At 45.8% G+C, this 24,500-nt stretch overlaps 1 protein-coding gene across 1 annotated transcript in view; it reads left to right on the forward strand.

Moving 5' to 3' along the window:
• Positions 1–430: 430 nt before the first annotated feature.
• Positions 431–24,500, forward strand: part of LOC146337921 (IgGFc-binding protein-like) — a 36,152-nt gene continuing 12,082 nt past the window's right edge. Inside the window, exons 1-7 of the mRNA XM_084816340.1 lie at positions 431–467; positions 5,276–8,622; positions 13,237–13,810; positions 17,728–18,317; positions 20,040–20,604; positions 21,597–22,201; positions 23,651–24,224. Of these exons, the coding sequence (XP_084672466.1) occupies positions 431–467; positions 5,276–8,622; positions 13,237–13,810; positions 17,728–18,317; positions 20,040–20,604; positions 21,597–22,201; positions 23,651–24,224 (6,292 nt within the window). The remainder of the gene's footprint in view (positions 468–5,275; positions 8,623–13,236; positions 13,811–17,727; positions 18,318–20,039; positions 20,605–21,596; positions 22,202–23,650; positions 24,225–24,500) is intronic.

A 24,500-nucleotide genomic window follows, 5' to 3' on the forward strand; every position in this document is an offset into this window, starting at 1 on the left:
CACACTTTAGCCAATGGAGGACAATGCACATTTGGGTATGCACTTTTTAAAAATGTGCACCCAGATGAGCAGGTTTCCTGCTTGAACAAATGAAGAAGCTCGCATTCGAGAACGAGGCAGGCTGAGCTTCGAGGTAGAACTCAGAAAACTTTAACAACCTTGAGCCATGCTGATTCTCCCATCCCTATGCAATCCTGTGCATCTTTATTCAGAAGTAAACCTGTTTGTGCTTGGTGAGACTTATGTTCTAGTAGATGTGTTTAGGATTCCAGCCTCAGTGGCTAAAATTTGGTCAGGACTTTTTCCTCATATGGAGGAATCAACAGGAATGACAAAATGGTTCCCTACCCTACACAGTTTATTCATGCTTTCTGATATGTCTTTTTTCTTTTTTTTTGTCTGTTACTTTCCAGACTGGAGGACTAACAGAATGTTGCTTCTGTGGGCCTGGATTACTCTGCTGTGTGGTAAGTATAGTCATGGCTAAATTTCTGTGTGCAAGAGAATGGGAAAGTAACCTATAATGATGGAAGGCTTATTTTCATAAATGCACCAAAACAGGAGGAAAACATGACACACTAAACAAAGAAACCCACAAATGATAAAAGTTGTGAGATTTATCAAAAGGCATGATTTCCTCCAATAGGCTTCTGGCCCTGATCCAACTGTGAGCTTGCGCCAACAGAACCCTCATCAGAAGGCAATAATGGGAAGGGGAAATTAAATTCAATGTTCCTGTATTCCATCAAATGCAAATTAATGTGATTATTGTGTTTTGAATGCTGCTGCTGCTGCTGCTACTGTGTGTGTGTTGATTCTGAGCACAGGGAGATAGTTAGCAGCTCAGATTCAGAAGAGGAGCAGCCAGAACTGGGAGAGACATTTTCACAAGCCACTTCAGATATGGGTAGGCATTAGGGATGGCGGAGAATTCCGCCACAGCTTTCAGTGAGGCCTAATGCACTGGCATTCAGCCCCCCAAAATCCGTGGCAGAATGGCCTGCCACCCCCCTGCCACCCTGCGGATTCCCCCCAGGATGAGACTTACCTGGGGTGGATGTTCTGGACGGCAGCAGCTCCAGCAGCGGCTTTGGCAGCGGCGGCAGTGGCTGGTCTTTTGACCGGCTGCCACAGCCTCCATTTGCATTCTGGTCTTTGCTGTGATAGGCTACGTAAGTCTTTACGTAGCCTATCACGGCATGCCAATCAAAAAAAAACAGCACGTATGCAAATGGCGGCGGCTACAGCGGCCGCCATTTGCTTTCCCTATTTTTCGCCATCTTAGCCTACATAAATATTTACGTAGGCTATTACGGCGAAAAAAAGGGGAACGCAAATAGTGCCCACTGTGCTATTTGCGTTCCCCTTTTTTTTTGCCATAATAGCCTACGTAAATATTTATGTAGGCTAAGACAGCGAAAAATAGGGAACGCAAATGGCGGCTACCATAGCCGCTGCCATTTGCGTACGCCTTTTTTTTTTCCCAGCCGTGATAGGCTACGTAAAGACTTACATAGCCTATCACGGCTGCCTGGCTGGATGCAAATGGTGGCTGCTATGGCAGCCACCATTTGCATCTGCGCCAGCCAGTCTGTGGCCGGAAATCCAACTGCGGATGGGCCTGGCTGGCTGCTCCGCAGAGCCGCCACAGACCAGAGCTGGCCGGGCAGGATTCCGGGGGGGAGGACCAGATCGCCTCCCCCCCCATCGAGGATTCCAGGGGGAGGGACGGAGTGCCCCCCACACCGCAAACAGAATACGCGAACAGGTCAGTCACTTTCATACATCCCTAGTATGTATGCTTCTGAGGTTACCAACTCTCAGATGGCCGGGCTTGAAGCTTCCCCCCACCCCTCTCTGTGAGAAGCAGCGAGCAGGAGGAAGAGGGAGTTGAGGACTGTGTCCTAAGAGATGCAAGGAGGCTGCACAGAGCTATGAAGGAAATGTCATGGGCATAGATCAGATGGTCGACCTGGTTAGCAATGAGTGAGAGGCTACGCAGGGAAGCATCATGCGAGGGGTGGGACCTCCCTCTCTAAGTTAGCCTAGCCAGATAGCTTCCCTTTCAAACTGCGGGCAACTTTCAGTGATCCCATTTGAATCCCCTGGAGGCATTCCTTTGTAGCCAGAGAGTCTTCAAGGATTTGCATCTGTAATGAACCTGTGAATAATGAATTAAAGGCGTGAGACTGAAGCCTCTCCTTTTGTGTGTTTGTGAGTACTTAAGGATAGAGGGGGCCAAGGGATTTGTGACAGGGTGTGTATGATTACAGTTGGATCAGGGCTACTATCTTCTCAATGAGAAGACCTAAGGTGGGTCCTAACAGCAGCAATATCAACATACAAACATATGACTGGAAAAAAATGGAGACGTGAGTCCCCAGAGGCATGTAAGGTGATCATTTATGAATCACCAAAAAAGAGAGGAAAGGCATCACCAAAAAAGAAGGTAAAAGAGGACACACATTTGCATCAAATGTGCATATGCTAAATTTATATGGATTTTTATATATGCAGATGCACATTTAGAAATAACAGGTTGGATCCACATTTAGGCAATATACACACCTTAACACACACACACACACACACACACACACAATCTCTCTCTCTCTCTCTCTCTCTCCGGAAAGTAGTTATTCATCAGCCTTTGCATTTCCTGAACATTCTGACCCAGTTCTTGACTATATATATGAGCACTGACTATTTATTCTTGACTATATATATGAGCACTGGAGCTTGTCTCCCCTTTTTTCACCATCATCCCTACCTTTAAGCCAGCCTTCCCCTTCCTGGTGCCTTCCAGATGTACTGGACTACAGCTCCCATAATCCCCAGCTAGATTGGGCTGTGATGGCTGGGGATGATGAGAACCACATCTGTATATAGTCTAAAAATATATAGTATATAGTGTAGTATATAGTCAAGAACTGGGTCAGAATGTTCAGGAAATGCAAAGGCTGATGACTAACTACGTTCCAATCCACACATTAGTCCTGGGCATGAAGATTAAGAATATATGAACATAAGAAGAGCCATGCTCAGAATTCACAAAGGTGAAATTCCTTGAGCATCCCTGCACCACATACTTGGAGAGTGAATAAAGTGCTTCATGGAGAAGATGACAGTATTAGAAGAAGGTAATGAGTGCGGTACAAAGAGTCCTGTTGTGCCCTGCTGGCCACTTTTATATGGCAGGAAAACGTTGTGCAAAGACAAAAGCAGTGGTTGAAGCAGCCTTCCCCAATCCGGTGTCCTTCAGATGTGGTTCTCATCATCCCCAGCCATCACAGCCCAATCTGGCTGGGGATTATGGGAGCTGTAGTCCAGTACATCTGGAAGGCACCAGGAAGGGGAAGGCTGGCTTAAAAGTAGGGATGATGGTGAAAAAAGGGGAGACAAGCTCCAGTGCTCATGAAAACAATACACTACGCATTTTGAAAGGTTTCTTTCCTTTGTTGGGAGTGATTGGAAGCCGTTTCTTTTCTTACTCTGGAGTGAACGAGTGTCCTTGCCTCAGAATGCTTGCACACACTGTAGATGACATCTACTGCTCTCACCACATGATTTCTGCAGACTTGAGGACCGGTATTTCCTGGGGGGGGGGGATTTATGCTACTTTGCATTAGCACAAATGCACATTAACAAATGCACATTAGCATAAGTGTGCATTAGCGCTATTGCACACTTGCACTCATGTGAATTAGTGCTAATTTGAATTAGTGCAAGTAGAACAAAATTCTGCTTTAAAAAATCCTATTCCATCAATGAGTGGGTGACAGAACGAAAGACACCTGGCAACCCACAAAACACAGATGGGATGGATTTAACAAAATCCACGCATCCCTATTTAAAGGGGCAGACTAGGGGAGGGAGAAGCTTCAAAGAGAGTCCTATCCTGTCCTTAGTGGGGACTTCAGGAAATGCCATAATACATCCTTAAGTAATGTTGCACTTTTGAACCAATATGCAAACTTAATTATCCTTAGGAGTGTGTACTTCTCAGAATTTTGCAGTGACTTCTTCATCCAAAAAAAATGCATTTAAAAATGCACATATTATGAGAAGGTGAACACACAAAATACATATATTTGTCAATAAAACATTTTAAAAAATGCATTATATTAGGTAAATTGCTTGCAAAAATGTGCATATTAGGCAAAATTGTGTACACAAATGTATTTAGTGAAAGGCATACAAAATGCATACACATTTTCATGTGAACTTCAAAAAAAAAACCCTCAAAGTTCAGCACAAACTGAACCTAAAGCTAGAAAAATGAGAAACTAAGAGAAATTGAAATTGACAGGTCAGTTTATCCCTAATAGCATCCATGGTTTTTAGTCATCCAATTCATAATTTTAGAGATGTACTCATGTGTCTGGAGCTGCTTAAGGGAACATCAATGCTGGTTGATGAAATGTGCATGGAATATTATATCTGGGGTCAGTTGTAACCTAGGACTAGGTAGTTAACGCTGGTTCTCTGTGACCTGTAAAGCCCTAAAGAAGCTTAGGAGCCAATTACCCAAAGGACCGCCTTCTCCAACTTTTCCCAACCTTGAGTCCTCAGATGTTATTAGACTATGATTCCCATCATCCCCAGCCAGCATGGCCAATAGTCAGGGATGATGGGAGTTGTAGCCTAACAACATCTGGGGACCCAAGGTTGGAAAAGGCTGGCCTTCTCCTATATGAACCTGCCTGGAGGTTGAGATCTCCAGAGGAGGTAATTCTCTCTGGCCCACCAACATCTGATATAAGTTTGGTGGGACCTCAAGAAAGGGCTTCTCAGGAGCTACATCCAGACCTCAGAATTCCTTACCAAGGGAGGCTAGTCTAGCCAACACATTGATGGCCTTCTGCCAGCATGCAAAAACCTTTAGATTTAAACAGGAATGTAACCTGTAGAGCTGAGTTGTTCCTCTGCTGCTCTGTGTTTTAATCTCTATCTTAATATAACACTTTATAACTGGCTGCTATTTCTACATGCTCTTCTATGAGTTTGATATGATTTTATATTGTTTGATATATTACTTTTTTATGGTGGATTTTCCTGTTGTTAACTCCCTTGGGGATATTTTATAGGAAGGCAGGGTACAAATGCAATGAACAAACAAACATTATGTCAGGGGTATAGAACTCATGGCCTGAATTGCATTTCAGAGAAGCTTTTGGGGGTCACATTCGGTCCCAACCTTCCCAGGCTTCCAGGGCATGTTGGTGCTGGTAGCTTTTCCATTTATCTTCAGTGATTTGTTTGTCTTTTCTTGCAGCACTGCCTCCGATGAGCCCTTCTCCCAACTCTTGTGGAGGAACAAATTGTGGAACAGGGTACGTGTGCAATGTTATGCACAATCAGCCACAGTGCATCCCAGAGCCTCAGACCTGCAATGCCATGCAATGCCAAGAGGGGACACTGTGTGAGATAGTTGAAGGTGTGCCCAGGTGCATCCCTTACCCACCATCTTGTCATCATGTCCAATGTAAAGAAGGGACCATATGTGACCAGGCAGATGGCTTCCCTAAGTGTGTACCAGCTCCACGGTCATGTACTGACGTTCAGTGCAAAGAAGGTACCATTTGTGTGATCACTAACAGTTGGCCTGAATGTATTCCAGCACCTGTGTCCTGCCAACACACTATATGCAATCCAGGAATGGTGTGCAACCTTGTTAATGGATGGCCCCAGTGTGTGCCCAGCAAGCCTTCCTGTCACCAAGTCCAGTGCAAAGATGGGACTGTATGTGAAATTGTTCATGGTCAGCCTAAATGTGTCCCAACACCAGCATCATGTGGAACAATCTTGTGCAACAAAGGAGCCATGTGCGAGATGGTCCATGGCCGGCCAAAGTGTGTCCCTTTGCCACCATCTTGCCTGCATGTTGAATGCAGGCTAGGGACTGTGTGTGACATTGTCGAAGGCTGGCCTAAATGCGTCCCAGGGCCAACCTGTGAGAATTTAAATTGTGAGGCAGGTACTGAATGCAAGACTGTGAATAGCTTGCCCAGATGTTTACCCATCCCAAAGTCCTGCAACAGTATTCATTGCAAACAGGGGACTATGTGTGAGATACTTCACAGCAGGCCCGTATGTGTGCCCATCCCACCCTCCTGCAACACAATTCATTGCAAAGAAGGAATGATCTGTGAGATCATTGATGATGTGCCAAAATGTGTACCTGCTGTAACATCCTGTGAAAAAATCCAGTGCACCGTGGGGACCATCTGTGAAATGGTTAATGAATGGCCCATGTGTGTGCCCATCCCACACTCCTGTGAGAAAATTGTATGCAAAAGGGGGTCAGTATGTGACATTGTAAATGGCTGGCCAACGTGCATTCCAGAGACTCCAACATCTTGTGCATCGGTTTTTTGCAGGGAGGAGGCCGTGTGTGAAATGGTTAATGGAATACCAACATGCACCCCCATTCCACTTTCCTGTGAAAGATACACCTGCAGGCAGGGAACCATATGTGAAGTAATAAACGGATGGCCAACTTGTGTGCCGTTGCCAACTTCCTGTCAGAAAATAGAGTGCACACAGGGGACTGTTTGCGAAATTGTTGACAGTTGGCCCAAATGCATTCCCATCCCTACCACCTGTGAAAAGAAAAAGTGTAAAGCAGGAACCATCTGTGAAACAATTAATGGTCAACCTAAGTGTGTTCCAGTTCCTCCTTCCTGTGAAAACATCTATTGCCGACTAGGGACAATTTGTGAAATCGTCGAAAGTTGGCCCAGATGTATTCCAATCTCACCATCCTGTGACAAAATCCATTGCAGACCGGAGACCACTTGTAAAATGATTGATGGTTGGCCTCAATGTGTGCCTATCCCACCCTCCTGTGACAAACTAGGTTGCAAAGATGGAACTACTTGTGAAATTATTGATGACTGGCCCATGTGCGTTCCTATTCCAGCCTCCTGTAACAAAATCCAATGCAGAGAGGGAACTCTTTGTGAAATGGTTGATGGTTGGCCCACATGCCATCGCATCTCAAGCACCTGTGAAAAATTCAATTGCAATGTAGGGACTGTATGTGAGATATATGATGGGCGGCCAAGATGCATTCCCATCTCTCCTTCCTGTGACAAATTCCTTTGTAAGGAAGGGACTGTTTGTGAAATTCAAAATGGCTGGCCCAAATGTGTCCCCATTCCAAACCCACCCTCTTGTGAAAAATTGAACTGCAATGTAGGGACTATGTGTGAGATATACAGTGGGCAGCCAACATGTATTCCCATCTCACCTTCTTGTGACAAATTCCAGTGCAAAGCTGGGACAGTTTGTCAAATCAGTAATGGTTGGCCCCAATGTGTTCCTGCTCCCACTCCCACACCTATTCCCACTCCTATTCCCATTCCCATTTCCAACCCAATCCCACCCTCTTGCAAAAAATTGAAGTGCAATGTTGGGACTGTGTGTGAGATATATGGTGGGCAGGCAACATGTATTCCCATCTCACCTTCTTGTGACAAATTCCAGTGCAAAGCCGGGACAGTTTGTCAAATCAGTAATGGTTGGCCCCAATGTGTTCCCATTCCTGCTCCCACCCCTGCTCCCACTCCTACACCCACTCCCAACCCGATCCCACACTTCTGCGAAAAATTGAAGTGCAATGTTGGGACCGCATGTGAGATATATGGTGGGCAGCCAACATGTATTCCCATCTCACCTTCTTGTGACAAATTTCAGTGCAAAGCCAGGACAGTTTGTCAAATCAGTAATGGTTGGCCCCAATGTGTTCCCGTTCCTGCTCCCACCCCTGCTCCCACTCCTACACCCACTCCCAACCCGATCCCACACTTCTGCGAAAAATTGAAGTGCAATGTTGGGACCGTGTGTGAGATATATGGTGGGCAGCCAACATGTATTCCCACCTCACCTTCTTGTGACAAATTCCAGTGCAATGCCGGGACAGTTTGTCAGATTAGTAATGGTTGGCCCCAATGTGTTCCCATCCCATCCTCCTGTGGAAATGCCACATGCAATGCAGGGACCATATGTCAAATGGTTTCTGGCTATCCCCAATGTGTTCCCAGCCCATCTTCGTGTGCAAAATTCCACTGCAATGTGGGAAATGTGTGTCAAATCATTTCTGGTTGGCCCCAGTGTGTTCCCATCACGCCCTCCTGTGACCAATTCCTCTGCAGAGAGGGGACTGTCTGTGACATTGTGAACAGCTGGCCCCAGTGTGTTCCTATGGCAGGCTCCTGTGATAATACCCATTGTCAAAGGGGAACTGTATGTCAGGTTATAAATGGCAGGCCGAAATGTGTACCCGCAACACAATCGTGTCGCAGAATTCAGTGCAGGGAGGGGACAGTCTGCAAGATTGTGAGTGGCTCACCCAGGTGTGTTCCCATTTTGCCCACCCAACCAATCTGCTGGGCCTCTGGTCAGCCGCATTACCACACCTTTGATGGACATAGCTATGATTTCCAGGGCACCTGTACTTACACCGTGATTAAGACCTGCAAGCCCAGTTCCAAGCTACCGTTCTTCCACATCTTTACCAAAAGCCAGAAGAGTTCCCCATTCTCTTTCGTCAACCAGGTCACCATCACAGTCTACAGCTACAACATCACGATGGTCAAGTATGAATACGGCCTTGTCAGAGTAAGAGCCAATCCCTGTGGTTTCATTCAGTCTAACAAAGTGGTGTTTGCTTATGTTGTTCTCTATAGAACTAAATGGGAAATCGTTTTTATATTTATTTCTTTGCAACAAAATGTTGGAGGATGGCAGGAGTGGGTGACTTGTTGTTCTACAAATGTTTTGGCCTACAACTCCCATGATCCCTCACCATTGGCTATGCTGGCTAGGGCTGATGGGAATTGTAGGCCAAAACTTTTGGAGGGCCACAAGTTGCACGTGACCTCAGTATCATCTGCTGCCATTTAGTATCCCACTCACTCTGTTCCATTCCTCTTCCTGCAAATTTTCCATAGCCCACCCCTCAAGAGAAAGTCAGCAGCCGATGAGCATGCCCCATCCTCTGTTTTTAGGTCCACTTCCCTTAGGGATTTTCCCAAAGATTTTTAGAATCTTTAGAATCTTTTAGAATCAGCAGGCTTGGGTTCCCTCAGACCTGCTGATACCCCTGTCTTGTGCATGGGTGGTGGTGTTTTGGCTACATAAGCATTGACACTCACAACCCAGCACTGGAAATAGAGGGAATGATTACTCTTAAGCAACTCATGCCCATTTGCTAGTAAGGCATATTTGGGGCTGTGTTCATTTCTGGTATGATTCTATTTCTGATTTGGGAGTGGGTGGGACTTGGTCATGGGCTTTTTTTTTCTAATCCTTACTTGGAAAGGCTGGTGACAAACATCTTTTTAAAAACAGTTCTCCTTGCATGTTAAGGACGACAAGCTCTATGTCCATCTAGCCTTGGATGGACCATTTGTCCACTGTGTCCTATAAAGACTGTTTGTCCATCTAGTCTAGTATTGTCTATTCTGACTGACAACATCTCCCCAGAATCTCAGGCTATGGTCTTTCTGATCATCTACTACCTGAACTTAAGAATGTCCATCACTGAGGAATCCAGTCCTTTTGGGGTTTGACAGACTCCTGCTGAGCACCCAACTTTGCTCCCATTTGTTGGCTGAGTTGTGGGGGTTGTCCAGAAATCTGGGAATTTCTTTGTTCTTTCTCTTTTTAAATTATTTAAATAGAAATGTTTGCAAATTGTGGGATACAATTTGTGTGACTTAGGCAGATTTGGGCCACACATTGCAGCTGCAAAGTATGCCCAAACTTTACATAAAGCACACAAATTGTGCCCCACAATTTGTGCACATTTCTATTTACATAAAGTCTAGTTGTTGTTCAGTCATCCAGTCATGTCCGACTCTTCGTGACCTCATGGAACATAGCACGCCAGGCCTTCCTGTCCTCCTCTCTCTCCTGGAGTGTGCTCAAGTCCATATTCATTGCATCGGTGATGCTATCTAACCATCTCATCCTCTGCCGTCCCCTTCTCCTTTTGCCTTCAGTCTTTCCCAGCATCAAGGTCTTTTCCAGGGAGTTTTCTCTTCACATTAGGCGGCCAAAATATTTGAGCTTCAGCTTCAGTATCTGTCCTTCCAATGAGCACTCAGGGTTGATTTCCTTTAGGACTGACTGATTTGACCTCCTTGCAGTCCAGGGGACTCGTAAGAGTCTTCTCCAGCACCACAGTTTGAAAGCATCCATTCTTCAGCGCTCAGCCTTCCTTATAGTCCAGCTCTCACAGCCATATGTTGCTAATGGGAAAAACCTAGCTTTGATTATATGAACCTTTGTCAGCAAGGTGATGTCTCTGCTTCTTACTATGCTGTCTAGGTGTGCCATAGCTTTCCCCCCAAGGAGCAAACGTCTTTTAATGTCATGGCTACAGTCACCGTCTGCGGTGATCTTGGAGCCCAAGAAAATAAAATCTGTCACTGCTTCCATTTCTTCCCCTTCTATATGCCAGGAAGTGATGGGGCCAGATGCCATGATCTTAGTTTTTTTAATATTGAGTTTCAAACCAGCTTTTGCACTCTCCACTTTCACCCTCAACAAAAGGCTCTTTAGTTCCTCTTCGCTTTATGCCATTAGGGTGGTATCATCTGTGTATCTGAGGTTGTTGATAATTCTCCCAGCAATCTTAATTCCGACCTGTGATTCATCCAACCCAGCGTTTCTCATGATGTACTCTGCATATAAGTTAAATAAGCAGGGCGACAATATACAGCCTTGTCATACTCCTTTCCCAATTTTGAAACAATCGGTTGTTCCATGTCTGGTTCTTACTGTTGCTTCTTGACCCTTTTACAGGTTTCTCAGGAGACAGGTAAGGTGGTCTGGTACTCCCACCTCTTTAAGAATTTGCCACAGTTTGTTGTGATCCACACAATCAAAGGCTTTAGCGTAATCAATGAAGCAGAAATAGATGTTTTTCTGGAATTCTCTTGCTTTCTCCATGATCCAGCAAATGTTGCCGATTTGATCTCTAGTTCCTCTGTCTCTTCGGAACCCAGCTTGTACTTCCGGTAGTTCTCGGTTCACATACTGCTGACGCCTAGCTTGTAGGATTTTGAGCATCACCTTGCTGGCATGTGAAATGAGCATAATTGTACGGTAGTTTGAACACTCTTTGGCATTGCCCTTCTTTGGAATTGGAATGTAAACTGACCTTTTCCAGTCTTGTGGCCATTGTTGAGTGTTCCAAATTTGTTGGCATATTGAGTGCAGCACTTTAACAGCATCATCTTTTAGGATCTTAAATAGCTCACCTGGAATACTGTCATCTCCACTAGCTTTGTTGTTAGTAATGCTTCCTAAGGCCCACTTGACTTCACTCTCTAGGTTGTCCGGCTCAAGTTCAGTAACATAAATGCTTACAACCTGGACAAATCCACAAACAAATCGAGTGGGGCCAGCTCATGGGGAAATGGGCCAAAGTCTGGGGGTCCAAGCTGATGAAAGCTCAGTAAGCTCCACTGACACCCTACCCCAGACAGATTCCTCTGGCATCCCTACCTAAACCCTTTTTCGACTGGTGGTATTCAGTGGCAGCTGATGGCTCCAGTTCTAGAGGGATAGTAATTCCATTCTGGGTTTTAGTTACCCAAAGCTCTAAACATGCTATCCAAGGTGCTAAACCCATTTTGGGGATAAGGTTCAGCACCTTGGATAGCACCTTTAGAGTTTTGGCTAAACGTTGAATGGAATACTGCCCCTCTGGAACTAGAGTCACCAGCCACCACTGGTGATACCACAGATTGAACCTGGTAGGAACTTCACCATGCAAAGAAGGATGGGTGATTGAGCGATATTCAAAATCACTAAGATCCTCTGAACATCATCTTGCCACTCGTCTTGTGCCCGATTCCTGTTCTAGCGTGCGATTGCTCTGGAAGAATGGAAAAATTTGTGCAAATCAAGCAGCGATCGAACATGAGATTTGTGTATATTTCCTCAGATTTGCACAAATCTCCTAATTGGCATAACCTTCCTCCATAGACAAAAGTGGGGCTAATTCAGTCTACAGGGGAAATTTGAACAAAATCGAACCGGGAAAATTGTGCATGTCAAATGCGAGCACATGTCTGGCAATCTGCAAACATTTTTGGTGGCCATGTGCTCACAGTCATGCTTGGGCTTCAAAAGGGTGTGGTCACCTGTTTTGCAAGCAAAAATGAAATTCTCATACATGCTTGATGCAGAGGATGTGCAGTACCACTGAGCTACACCCAACAGACTGCCTACTCAAGTCAGTGAGGTGGTTTTCATATGGCTGGAAGTAGGGATGTATGGATGGTGTAAAATCTGTTCTGTCAGTGTTTTACAGATTGTCAGGCACCTTTCATTCCACAGTCCACCCTGTGATGGAATTGGGGGGGGGGGTCCCAAATTTGCACAAATGCACGTATGCAAAAATGTGCAAATTCCCCCAAAATGTGCATTTTCATGCTTTAGCCTATGGGGAAATGCACATCCTTCGCCAGGGTGTCTTTATTTTTTGCATATTTTTTGATGACGAAATTTGTGCAAAATCATGCAAGTTAGAAAAACAGTCCACAAGTTGGCAAATATTTTTTTCGTCATGCAGAAAAAATCGCAAATAGTTGCGTAAGAGGTTTCATAAGAATTTACACAATTTACATTAGTGCATAACATTTAGCATATTGTCCCCCATTCCATTCAACTTTTCCTCAGAAGAAACTAGCGTATTTGAGGGGGTCATTCCACAGCAGATTCCACAGGTCAGAATCTTAGAAATTCAAGCTCATTTTAGTCCATCTCAAATTTCTCCAGCATCCCTATTTCCTACTCACTAGACACATTAGTGGTTTGCTGTATCATTTCAACATTGTTCATTCACAGAGTAGGTACAGCACATAGTCAAACTATGGAATTTGCTAGCACAAAATTTAGTGATTGCCTCCAATTTGGATGGCTTTAAAAGAGGGTTAGACAAATACCTGGAAGAAAAGGCTATCAATGGCTACTGGTCTTGATGGCTCCATGCTACCTTCAGTATCAGAAGCAGTAAGCCTGTGTACACCATTTGCTGGGGAACGTGGGCAGAAGGTTGCTGTTGCACTCATGTTCTGCCTCTGGGTTTCCCCTGGGCAGCTGGTTGGCCACTATGTGAACAGAATGCTGGACTAGATGGAGCCTTGGTCTGATCCAGCATGGCTCTTATGTTCTTAGCTAAAGACAATGTTTTCTATCATCTGCTTCTGCCACTTCTAGGTCAACCAATTACGTTCCCGCCTGCCCATAACTTTGCATAATGGGAAGCTCTCCCTCTTCCATCGTGGAGGCCAACTGGTCATTGAAACACAGTTCGGTCTGAAGGTTTACTATGATTGGAACTATTACCTAGTGGTGAAGGTCACTCTAGCCTTTCGGAACCAAATCTGTGGCCTATGTGGCAACTACAATGGGGACCCCAATGATGACTTCATTACATCCTCAGGAAATTTGGCCACCAATGCCATGGAGTTCGGCAAGAGTTGGAAGGTGGAAGATGGAGACAGTGCCTGTAGTCATGGCTGCCATGGCAAATGCTGGCGCTGTGCTCCAGAGCTGGTGGCCAGATACAGCACAGAGACCTTTTGCGGCCTGATTACTAAACACAGAGGTGGCCCTTTCCGGCACTGCCATTCCTTGATCGATCCCAAGCCCTATTTGAATGACTGCATGACTGATTTATGCACCTTCCAAGGCTATAAGCAGATCTTATGCAGAGCATTAAAGACCTATGCTGATGCCTGCCAAAGAGAAGGAGTGGTGATAACTGCCTGGAGGAAACATGCCGGCTGCCGTGAGTACAGCTGAGAATTGTTGGAGATAGGGCTCCAGCCAGTAATGCAACTGCAAACAGGTGGAAGAGGGTGATTTTTTTAATCATAGGGAATGTGATTTGTTTGTTTCTTTGTTTGTTACATTTCTATACTGCCCAATAGCCAAAGTTCTCTGGACGGTTCACAGAAATAAACAATGTGCTGTGTAGGCATATAGGCAGATGGATGCTGCAGGGAGATGGATACAGATACACTGAGATGTTAGAATGAAAAAAAAGTTTCAGCTGTTTGAAGAGATAAGTGGATGCCTTGATGGGGAAAAGATCAGAAACTAAAGAAGGAGATTATATTAACACTGGATAGTGGTGCATGCAAGTAGATAGAGATGTCTGTTGCTGGGAAACCCAGCCATTCGAAGCCTTGCCGGATTTCCACAGAACCCTTGGTTCAGCTTACATTTGTGACCTGAGCTACAGGTTTCTCCTGAAATCTGGGAACTTTGGGGTGTGTCTTTTTTAATTTGCATAAATAGGAATTTGTGCAAATGGTAGCTGGAATTTGTGCGAATTCCTATTTACACAAATTTAAGAAACAACATGAAATCTGTGACCTGGACCAACTTGATGTAGTTTGAGTTGGGCCAGCTCATGTGGAAATGGGGGGCCAAATAGATGAAAGCTCAGCGAGCTCCATCCCCCAGAAAAATTCCACCAACATTATTATTATTTATTATTATTATTGAAATGGAAGACATGGATAGATCAGCCAATCCTTGGGCTAGCTGGAATGTTTATCTCAGGATCCATATCTGTAAAGCATACCAAGAGGCCAACTTCTGGGTATCTTTATTGCTTGGTTGCTTTTGATCCATCAGATGAGGGCATAGGACTCTACTGTAGGAAGACAGGAAACTGTCTTACACCAGGTAGAATTATTGGTCCATCTAGTTCAGCTACTCTGACTGATAGCAGATATCCAGAATGTCAGGCAGAGACAGATCTTCCCTTTTAGTTGCTACCTGATCCTTTTCAAACTGGAGATGCCAAGGATTGAAACATGGGCCTTCTGCATGCAAAGCACTGAGCCACAGTCCCCCACATAGTTTGAGGGAATGTGAATCTGAGAGGTGAGGGCAAAGTCAAGGGATTGCAGCAGAATATGAGATTCTAACAAGGTCACCTAACTCTTAGCACAGACTGGCCTGGACAAATCCTACTGACTTTTGAACAGATCCAACATCCAAACAATATTTATAACAGGGGGTGCTGTAGACAGCTGATCCTGAAGACTTACATTGTTCCCTTGTCTGTAAAGTGAACTCCTTCAAGTACGTTCCAACAGCTGCAGAATCAATGATGAAAAGTAAACCAGCTTTTCTTAAAGACAAGGTGTATCACGCTTCATAAGCCTAGTGGGGGGGAAATACATATTGAAAGAAAAAAGGTCTGCACTACATGTCTACAGCCAATCCTATGCAAATTTATTTACTAAGAATTTAGAAGTCAGTCCCATTGATTTCAATGACACTGAATGCCAAGTGCACATGGGATTGTAGCTGCCAACCACATTAAATGCAAATACTTCCTGTCAAGGAGCTCTGGGAAATATAGTTCTGTTAGCCAAAGATGTCTAGCAAAGAATCCCTCATCAAACTACAATTCCCAAGATGCCTTGAGGGCAGCCATACAACCATTAAACTACATTTAGATGTGTTTAAATTTGCAGTGTAGATACATCCTTGAAACCACAGGTATGTGCGTATGTATGTATCCATTAGGGATGGGTTTGGGAATTCAGCAAATAAAAGTTTGCATGGATATTAATATGCATGTTTGTACACATTTCTCCTAATAGATGCATGTTCTATTCACTTTTCCTAGTGTGCACACTTTTTGCAAGCACTTTTTCCCCTAAAATAATGCCTCTTGTGCATACTTTTACCTATTAAACAAATTTTTGTGTGCACTTTACCTTAATATATGGATTCTTGTGCACATTTTCAAAGTGGCATGAGAATTTAATTTCAGTTTGCAAATCATTTGAAAATTCCATGTTCGCAAGCCCAAATGCGAACAGGGGCGCATGTCCTCCAAAAATGTTAACAAATTCCCAAACTTGCATTCATGTTTCCAAGATGTACACTTTAAAAAATGTACAACTTTTGAAATGCACAACTTTTTAAAAAAAATGGACAACTTTTGAAATGCACAACTTTTTAAAAAATTGACAACTTTTGAAATGCACAACTTTTTAAAAAATGTACAACTTTAGAAATGCACAACTTTTTTAAAAAATGTACAACTTTAGAAATTCACAACTTTTTAAAAAATGTACAACTTTTGAAATGCACAACTTTTTAAAAAATGTACAACTTTTGAAATGCACAACTTTTTAAAAAAATGTACAACTTTTGAAATGCATACTTTAAATTGGACAACTTTTCCCATTCGAATGTACAGGTTGTAAATAAGAACAGGAGTGAGCCAAATTGGCGTTGAAGTAAAGTTCAGAGAATTTCAGTGAGCTCAGGCATCCCTGGTTCTCCCAACCCTACACATTTTTTGAGTTGCAAACTGCATCTCAAAATTCTGAAATATGTGAATTTGGGTGTAGGGATGGACGAAAGTCACTTACCTGATCCCGAAGCTTGCTTCGCAGTGGGGGGAGGTGCTCTGTCCCTCCCCCCAAAATTCTGGCCAGGGGGGAGGCACCCCGTCCCTCCCCACTGAAATTCTGGCTGGGGGGGAGGCGCCCCATCCCTCCCCGCCGAAATTCTGGCGGGGGGGAGGGGCCCCATCCCTCTGGCCGTGAAACGTCGTCTCCTGCCAGGACGCAAATGGCGGCGGCCATAGCTGCCACCGTTTGCATCCCTGCAGTCAGCCTTGATAGGCTACGTAAATGTTTACGTAGCCTATCATGGCTGACTTTTACCCAAAAAAAGCGCGTATGCAAATGGCGGCACCCATGGGCACCACCATTTGCATTCCTTATGTTGGCATGTGTAGTCTACGTAAACATTTACGTGGACTATGGCGAAAATAAGGGGAACACTATTTGCGTTGCCCTTATTTTCGCTGTAGTCTACGTAAATGTTTATGTAGACTACACATGCCAAAATAAGGAACGCAAATGGCAGCGCCATACGCGCGGGGTTTGTTTGTTTTTTCACTCAGCTGTGATAGGCTACGTAAACAGTTATGTAGCCTATCACAGTGTTTTTTAAAAATCTAGCCATGATAGGCTACATAAATCTTTACGTAGCCTATCACGTTTGCTTGTTGTTGTTGTTGTTGTTTTTACTTGGAAATGGCGGTGGCGGCAGCCAGTCGGAAGACCGGTCGCCGCCGCCAAACTGCCACCAAACCACCGCCGGAGCCGCCGCCAGGGACATTCGACCAAGGTAAGTCCCGTCCTGGGGGGGGGGGGCAGACCGTTTCTCCACCAATTTCGCGGGGCCGAATGCGCTGGCATTTGGCCTCCCCGAGATTCATGGAGAAATTCTCTGACATCACTATTTGGGTGTGGGAATGCATTCTGGTCTTTGTATATGTTTTGGAGATGCCAACAGGGGAAACTGTGTATTAAAATTTGGACCAGATAAATTCCTCCTCCATTCTTCCTGCTAGCATCCATGCATACATGTGCTCAACCCAGCACTATATGCCTTGAACTCTACATGGTGGTAGAAACCGATATTAAGCATGCATTACCTGTTCAAGCTTTTCGATGCAAATGTTTCTGTATTCTGCATGAACTGCCTTAGGGACGTTTTTGTTCCTTTGTTTAATTTTCTTTAAAAGGCAGCATATAAATGCTGAAAATTAATAGAATAATTTGGCCTGCAGCCTCTAAGTGTTATATGAGCTTTTGCTCTAAAACAAAGATGAAGCTTTGTGCAAGCACATTGACGCCTGCTGCTTTGCTTCCCTATTTACAGCCTTGACTTGCCCAGACTACAGCCAGTACATGTCCTGTGGGTCTGCATGTCCTGCCACCTGCACCAACCCTGATGCTCCAACCAAGTGCCACCTGCCCTGCATGGAGACCTGCCAGTGCAAGCAAGGCTATGTGCTGGATGCTGGCAGGTGCATTCCCAAAGGTCGATGTGGCTGTGTCTACCATGGTCAACTCTATGCACCAAACGAGCAGTTCTGGGGTGACAACCAGTGTCATCAGCACTGCTTGTGCAGGGCACAAGACAGGAAAGTGGTCTGCCATACTTCCCGTTGCAGGGAGGTGGAAGGGTGCCACGTGGTCAATGGCATGAGGAAATGCTACCCCACCATCTATGGGACCTGCATTGCCCTGGGCCAGTTACATTACATCACCTTTGATGGGTTGCGCTTTGACTTCTATGGGACCTGTGTTTATCGCCTGGCTCAACTCTGTCACAGGACAGCAAACCTGACACAGTTCCAAGTCCTCGTTCAGCATGAAAGGCAAGGACTCAAGGTGCCTTCTGCTGCCAAAGCCACTGAGATCAAGGTCTATGGGATGACGGTCACAGTCAGCCGTAGCCAAGTCTTGGTGAGTACACCATAACAGCTTCTGCCCTTCTTCTTCTATACCTCTTCTCTTGGGTTGTCCCATCGACCCTTATATCTAGAGGACTGGTTATTCAGTAAAGACATAACAAGCAACTGAAATAGTACCACTGATGAATAATGATTTATTGATTGGAGTTCTTTATGTTCTTCTGTCAATATCAAGGATGGGCAACTTGTGGCCCTCCAGATGTTTTGGCCTACATCCCTCATGATCCTTCACCATTAGCTATGCTAGCTAGGACTGATGGGAAGTGTAGGCCAAAACAAGTTGCTCACCCTAGTCTACGTGATAGCTTTGTCAAGGGAATGATCAAACATTTACAGAAACGGAGCTTGCAAATGCCAGTGCCCCTGTTCAAATGAGAAAGAGCAGAATTAAGGTGGGCATAGCCCACCAGGAGTTGGAACCTGCCTCATTCTGCTCACTTGAGCCCCGGCCTTCCTTTGCCTGCCACAACTTCCTCTTCCCTCAAGGACCAAAACATTCCCATGAACATCAACCCCCATGTCCCCCAGTAGAAAAAGGCACTGCCTGCAGTATTACATGGCTAATGTAATATTCACTTTACAAGATGTTGCAGCGAAAGAAAGAGGCCCATTTGAACAAACTCCCACCTTTGGCTAATACCCTGCCTCTGGTCATAAGAACTTAAGAATATATAAAGAGCCCTGCTGGATCAGACCAAGGGTCCATCTAGTCCAGCATTCTGTTCACACAGAGACCAAACAGCTGTAGACCAGGAACCCACAAGTGGGACATGAGTGCAACAACACTCCCCTGCCCATGTTCCCCAGCAACAGGTGTACATAGGCTACCTGCCTCTACTACTGGAGACAGCACATAGCCATCGGGACTTGTAGCCATTGATAGCCTTCTCCTCGAGGAATTTGTCCCCCCTCCCTCTTTTAAAGCCATCCAAATTGGTGGCCCTCACTACATCCTGTGGTAGTGAATTCCATAATTTAACTATGCCCCCTAAGTCACATTCTTTTTTCTTGGGGACGAGGATGGGGTAATGTAGTGGCAGAGGGAATAATCTGGAAATGATGGAAATGAGTGTTTGAAAATGAAATGTTTGAAAACACCCAATTAGAGTGACCAATTAAATGTGTCATCAGAAAAGTGGTCACCGATTTGTACAGAATGGACACATACTCATTCATATGTATGGATGCAAATTTAGAAATAATGAGTATAAAAGAAAATATAACGCATCTCACCACAGAGTGGAAGACTGTGACTGGGTGATCTCTGTCCCTGCCTGTTCAGTCTGCTGTCCAAGTGTTAAGTGTTGATGGAAAACATCCAGGCCCTTGCTGCTCTCCTTTTCTATATTGTATTTTATTGTATAGTTATTTATTTATTTATTCATTCATTTCATTTCATTGCTATACCGCCCAACAGCTAAAGCTCTTTTTTAGAGTTCTTAACCTTTAAACCAGACTTTGACCAAACAGCCCTTCAAACAGAGGGTGCCTTCAAATGGAGGAATGTTCTCTCTACAGTAGGACACATGACCACCCTAGGCTCAGTCCTTTTTTGGAGTGAGCCAAGCAAGCAGCTTTTCACTCATTCAATTCTACCTTCTTCATTATCTGGGGCAACCAAGGTCTGTGTTCCCTTCCAACTGCATTCCCCCCAAAAGGTACATTTCATGCCAGATTTCTAGATTATTTCTCTCTCCACCCCCTTGCTTTCCAGCTGAATGGTTTGCAAATCAACCTGCCCTACAGCATTGAATATGACAAAGTCGCCCTCTACCGCCAGGGCTGGGATATTGTCCTCACGACTGATTTTGGTTTAACTGTCACCTTTGATGGGAAGAATAATATCCGTCTCACTGTGCCAGGGACCTACAGGGGTTACTTGTGTGGCTTGTGCGGCAATTACAACGGGCGGCCAGATGATGACATGCTGCAGCAAAATGGAGTGCTAACCACTAGTCCGGGAGACTTTGGCAGGAGCTGGAAGGTCCGTGATATTCCAGGCTGTGTTGAGAAGGAGAAGCAGGCCTGCAGAGACATTGCGAATGTGGAGCGCACCCAGAGGACAGGCAGGGAATGTGGCATCCTCTTAGACAAGCGTGGCCCCTTCAAGATGTGCCACCACACAGTGCCACCTCAGTCGTACTTCAAAGACTGCGTCTTTGACTATTGCTCCAACAAAGGCAACAAGAATGTCATCTGCCACATTCTCTCCTCCTATGCTGCTGCTTGCCAGGCAGCTGGCATTCATGTTTATGAGTGGCGATCGACCAACTTGTGCAGTAAGTGCCTCGACAAGATGTTGTACATGAAAGTAGGGATGGCAGAGAATTCCGCCACGGACTCCAGTGGGGCTGGATTCTAAAGAATCTAAAGAATCCGGCCCCCTGGTTTCTGTGGTGGAACGGAGCAATCCCCCATGCCACCCCACGAAGTCCCCACAGACTAGATCCTACCTGCCTCCAGCGGTCCAGATCCAGTCGCTGCTGGCCACTGCTCCGCTGTGCGGCCGCAAATGGTAGGGGATGCCATTTGCATCCCCGCTGTAGCCGTGATAGACGTAAATATTTGCGACTATATTTACGTAGCCTATCACGACAGCAGCAACGCAAATGGCGTCCCCTACACAGGACGCCATTTGTGTCCACAGCAGCCCGGCTGTGGATCGGCCCTGCCGGCACCTCCACAGACACGCCGCGGAGCGGAGCCAGCCGGGGAGGATTCCAGGGGGGAGGACCGGATCGCCTCCCCCCCCCGCGGACCCCAGTGGAGCAAGGTAAGTGGGGTTTCATACATCCCTACATGAAAGCAAACCCATCACTCTTTACTTTGCTGATGGAGTAAGAGAGGATTTAGGGCAGAGGTCCAGAAACTCAGGCCCAGAGGACAAACCTGGCCATCCAGGAGTCCCAATTCAGCCCTCCAGGGTTCTGAAGAAGGCCATGCCCCTTCCCTTGGCTCCACCCCCTTTTCTCCAACCACTGATAATTTGGTGGTTAAGAACATAAGAACATAAGTGGTGAACATTCTGGGTGAACAGAATGCTGGACTAGATGGACCCTTGGTCTGATCCAGCATGGTTCTTCTTAGGTTATTATGGAATGCAGGCACTGAGAGCTTCTCCAAAATGGAATTGGGCCCTTGGGCTGAAAGAGGTTCTGTACCCCTGATTTGGGCTGAAGAGGTTAAGATCATTGGGTTTAGAGAACAATGTAGGGATATAAGATGGAATATGCTTTAGCTATGTCACTGATGTCTCCCTGTGTTTCTTCAGGGCCTGATTGCCCAGCAAACAGCCACTATAAAGTCTGCGCCAGTGACTGCCCTATGACATGTCGCAGCCTCTTCAACCCGGTGGTCTGCACTACTAAGTGCCGTGAGGGCTGCGAATGCAATGAAGGCTTTGTTTTGAGCGGCGACCAATGTGTTCCCATCTCCCAGTGTGGCTGCGTCCATCAAGGCTTCTACTACAAGGCTGGTGAGTCTTTCTATCTCAACGGATTCTGCAAGGAGCGATGTGTTTGCCAAGTAGGTGGTATCATGGAGTGCCATCGTTCCTCCTGCGGTCCTCATGAGGAGTGTCGTGTAATGGATGGTGTCCAGATGTGCCATGGGGTTGCCCCCAGGAAGAGTGGGACATGCCATGTGTCTGGTGACCCACACTACATCACCTTTGATGGCACCAAATTTGACCTCCAGAGCAACTGCACCTACACCCTGGCTAGAAGCTGCACACGCAAGAGCTCTGTTCCTTCCTTCTCAGTCAACGTAGAGAATGAGAGGCGGTCCAGGGGCAAGGTCTCTGTAACAAAGGTTGTGTCTGTCACGGCCTATCAACACACCATCTCCATCTTGCGGGAAAAGAGAGGCTTCATCTTGGTAAGGATCTGTGAACTGGAGAGTGGTGGACATGAGAAACATGGTTCTTTGCTGGAAGGACATGCATCGTTGAATGAACAGGGTATATGGTAGGGATGTTGGAGGAATCTGTCCAGGGAGTGGAACTCACCGAGTTTTCATCAGCTCAGCCCCCTGGACTTCTGCTCATTTCCCTGTGAGCTGGACTGACTTGATCTTCATTTAGTCAGACCAGTTCACAGATATTCGGTGTGTGGTTTTTTAAAAAAATAAATTGCATAAACAGAAATGCGTGCAAATTTCAGCCACAATATGCATAATCTGTGCAAATTGCAGGCAAAATGGTGTAAGTCATGGCCAAAATTTGTATAAATTACACAAATTGTGGCTGCAATGTGTGCACATTTCTATTTACGTAAATGAAAACACACACACACAGAAAAAATTCCCAGATTTCGGGGGGAAACCCATAGCTCAGTCCACAAATGTGAGCTGAGTCAGGTGGCCAGTGAGAGTATGTTGAGCCTCCAAAGGGCTGGATTTCACAATGACTGACATCCCTAATATATGGTGGGTGGATGTAAAGGCAACATAGCTGTGGATATTGATATGGTCAGATGAGCACTGATCTGTGGCTGGAGAGTGACAAGGAGTATATAACAGACATATAAACAGAGCCAGCTTTAGATTTGAGGGCACTTTCCACAAAATGCGCTCTGGTGGGCTCCCACCTACATCGGTGGCCCCCAGCGGGCTTCCCTGATGGTGGCACCAAGTAACAGCAGAGGTACAATCAGCACTGGACAGCTTGGAGGTGCCATTTTAATTTCCCACGATGCATAAGTGCCACACTATGCTGGGACTCTTGCAAGATGTTTAAAATGGTGGTTCCAAGATGCCCAGCACAAGGGGTCTAGGTCAGGTGTCAGTCAGTGATGGGCCCTGTTAGGATGCTGGGATGATGGCAACTGCCCGAGGATGCCATGTGCTGATGCTTGGTTTGCACATAAAACGGGGCTGAGCAACTTGTGACCCTCCTCCACATCTCCCCCTCCATTAGCCCTAGCCAGCATAGCCACTGGTGAGGGACGATGGGGGTTTCAATCCAAAACCATCTGGAGGGCCATATGTTCCCCATCCCTGATATAAAAGGAACAAAGGTGGATAACATCTTTGCATTGCTGCTAGGTTTCATTTTGGGTTCAACTTGTATTTTATACTGTAGTTTGAACTTTTAAACCTTGACATTGCATCTTATGTTGCATTGTATGGTTTTAATTGTTGTGAACCCCCCAGAGAGCTTCAGCTATTGGGTGGTATAGAAATGTGATAAATAAATGAATGCCCAGTTGGCAAAGGCAAGAAATGAGACTATAAAAGAGGTTGGTTTGGACGAATCCGAGGAGCGTCTGACATCTTGACCTGCCTGCCTTTTTTATTCCCACTAACTCTCCCCTGCCAATGCCACAGGTCAATGGCGCGGCCACCTACTTACCTTTCCGCTTGGAGACTGATGGCATGTGGGTGTACTACCACGGAGACAACATCGTGCTCAGGACAGACTTCGGCTTGTTTCTCACCTTTGACCAGCTCTACCACCTGATGGTCAAAGTGCCCGACACATACCACGGCCAGATGTGTGGCCTGTGTGGCAATTATAATGGCAGACCCCATGATGACCTCTTGCTGCCCACCAGCCATTCACCCACGACCATACGGGCCTTTGCAGCTGCTTGGAAAGTGGATGGCCCCACAGCCGTCTGCGCTGAGGATTGTGCTGCTTCCGTGTGCGGTGCCTGCCAACAGAGTCGGAAGGCCAGCTATGTCCACAACAGCCAATGTGGCATCCTGCAGGCGCCGTATGGCCCTTTCAGTGCATGCTATTCCACTATCAACCCTACAGACTTCTACAACAACTGTGTGCATGATCTCTGCAAGGCGAGAGGGAATCCTGTTATTCTCTGCAGAGCTATTCGTGGCTATGTCACTGTTTGTCAGGCCGCTGGCATTAAAATACAGCCTTGGAGGACAGCAAAATTCTGCCGTAAGCACTCCGACAGAACCAATCTTCCAGGGAGAGGCTATCCATCACCTAAGGTCGCAGGCATGCCAGCTACACAACCTCAAAGATACACTTGGGCAATGTCCAGAGGTCCGGGGGGGGGGGGGATTTTCTGGTGAGCCACCAGAACAGCAATGACGAGCATCTCTCTGGGCACTGAAGTAAACTCAGGCTCTAGACTGACACTGCTCGTCCAAGCTGCCCATCAGGCCCTAGACAGAGAGGCCTATATAAAGGGCTTCCTGTTGGGCTGGGGAG

This window comes from Heloderma suspectum, chromosome 10, assembly GCF_057233095.1.
Source record: "Heloderma suspectum isolate Gila_16-S chromosome 10, 16-S_ref, whole genome shotgun sequence".
Taxonomy (NCBI): Eukaryota; Metazoa; Chordata; class Lepidosauria; order Squamata; family Helodermatidae; genus Heloderma; species Heloderma suspectum.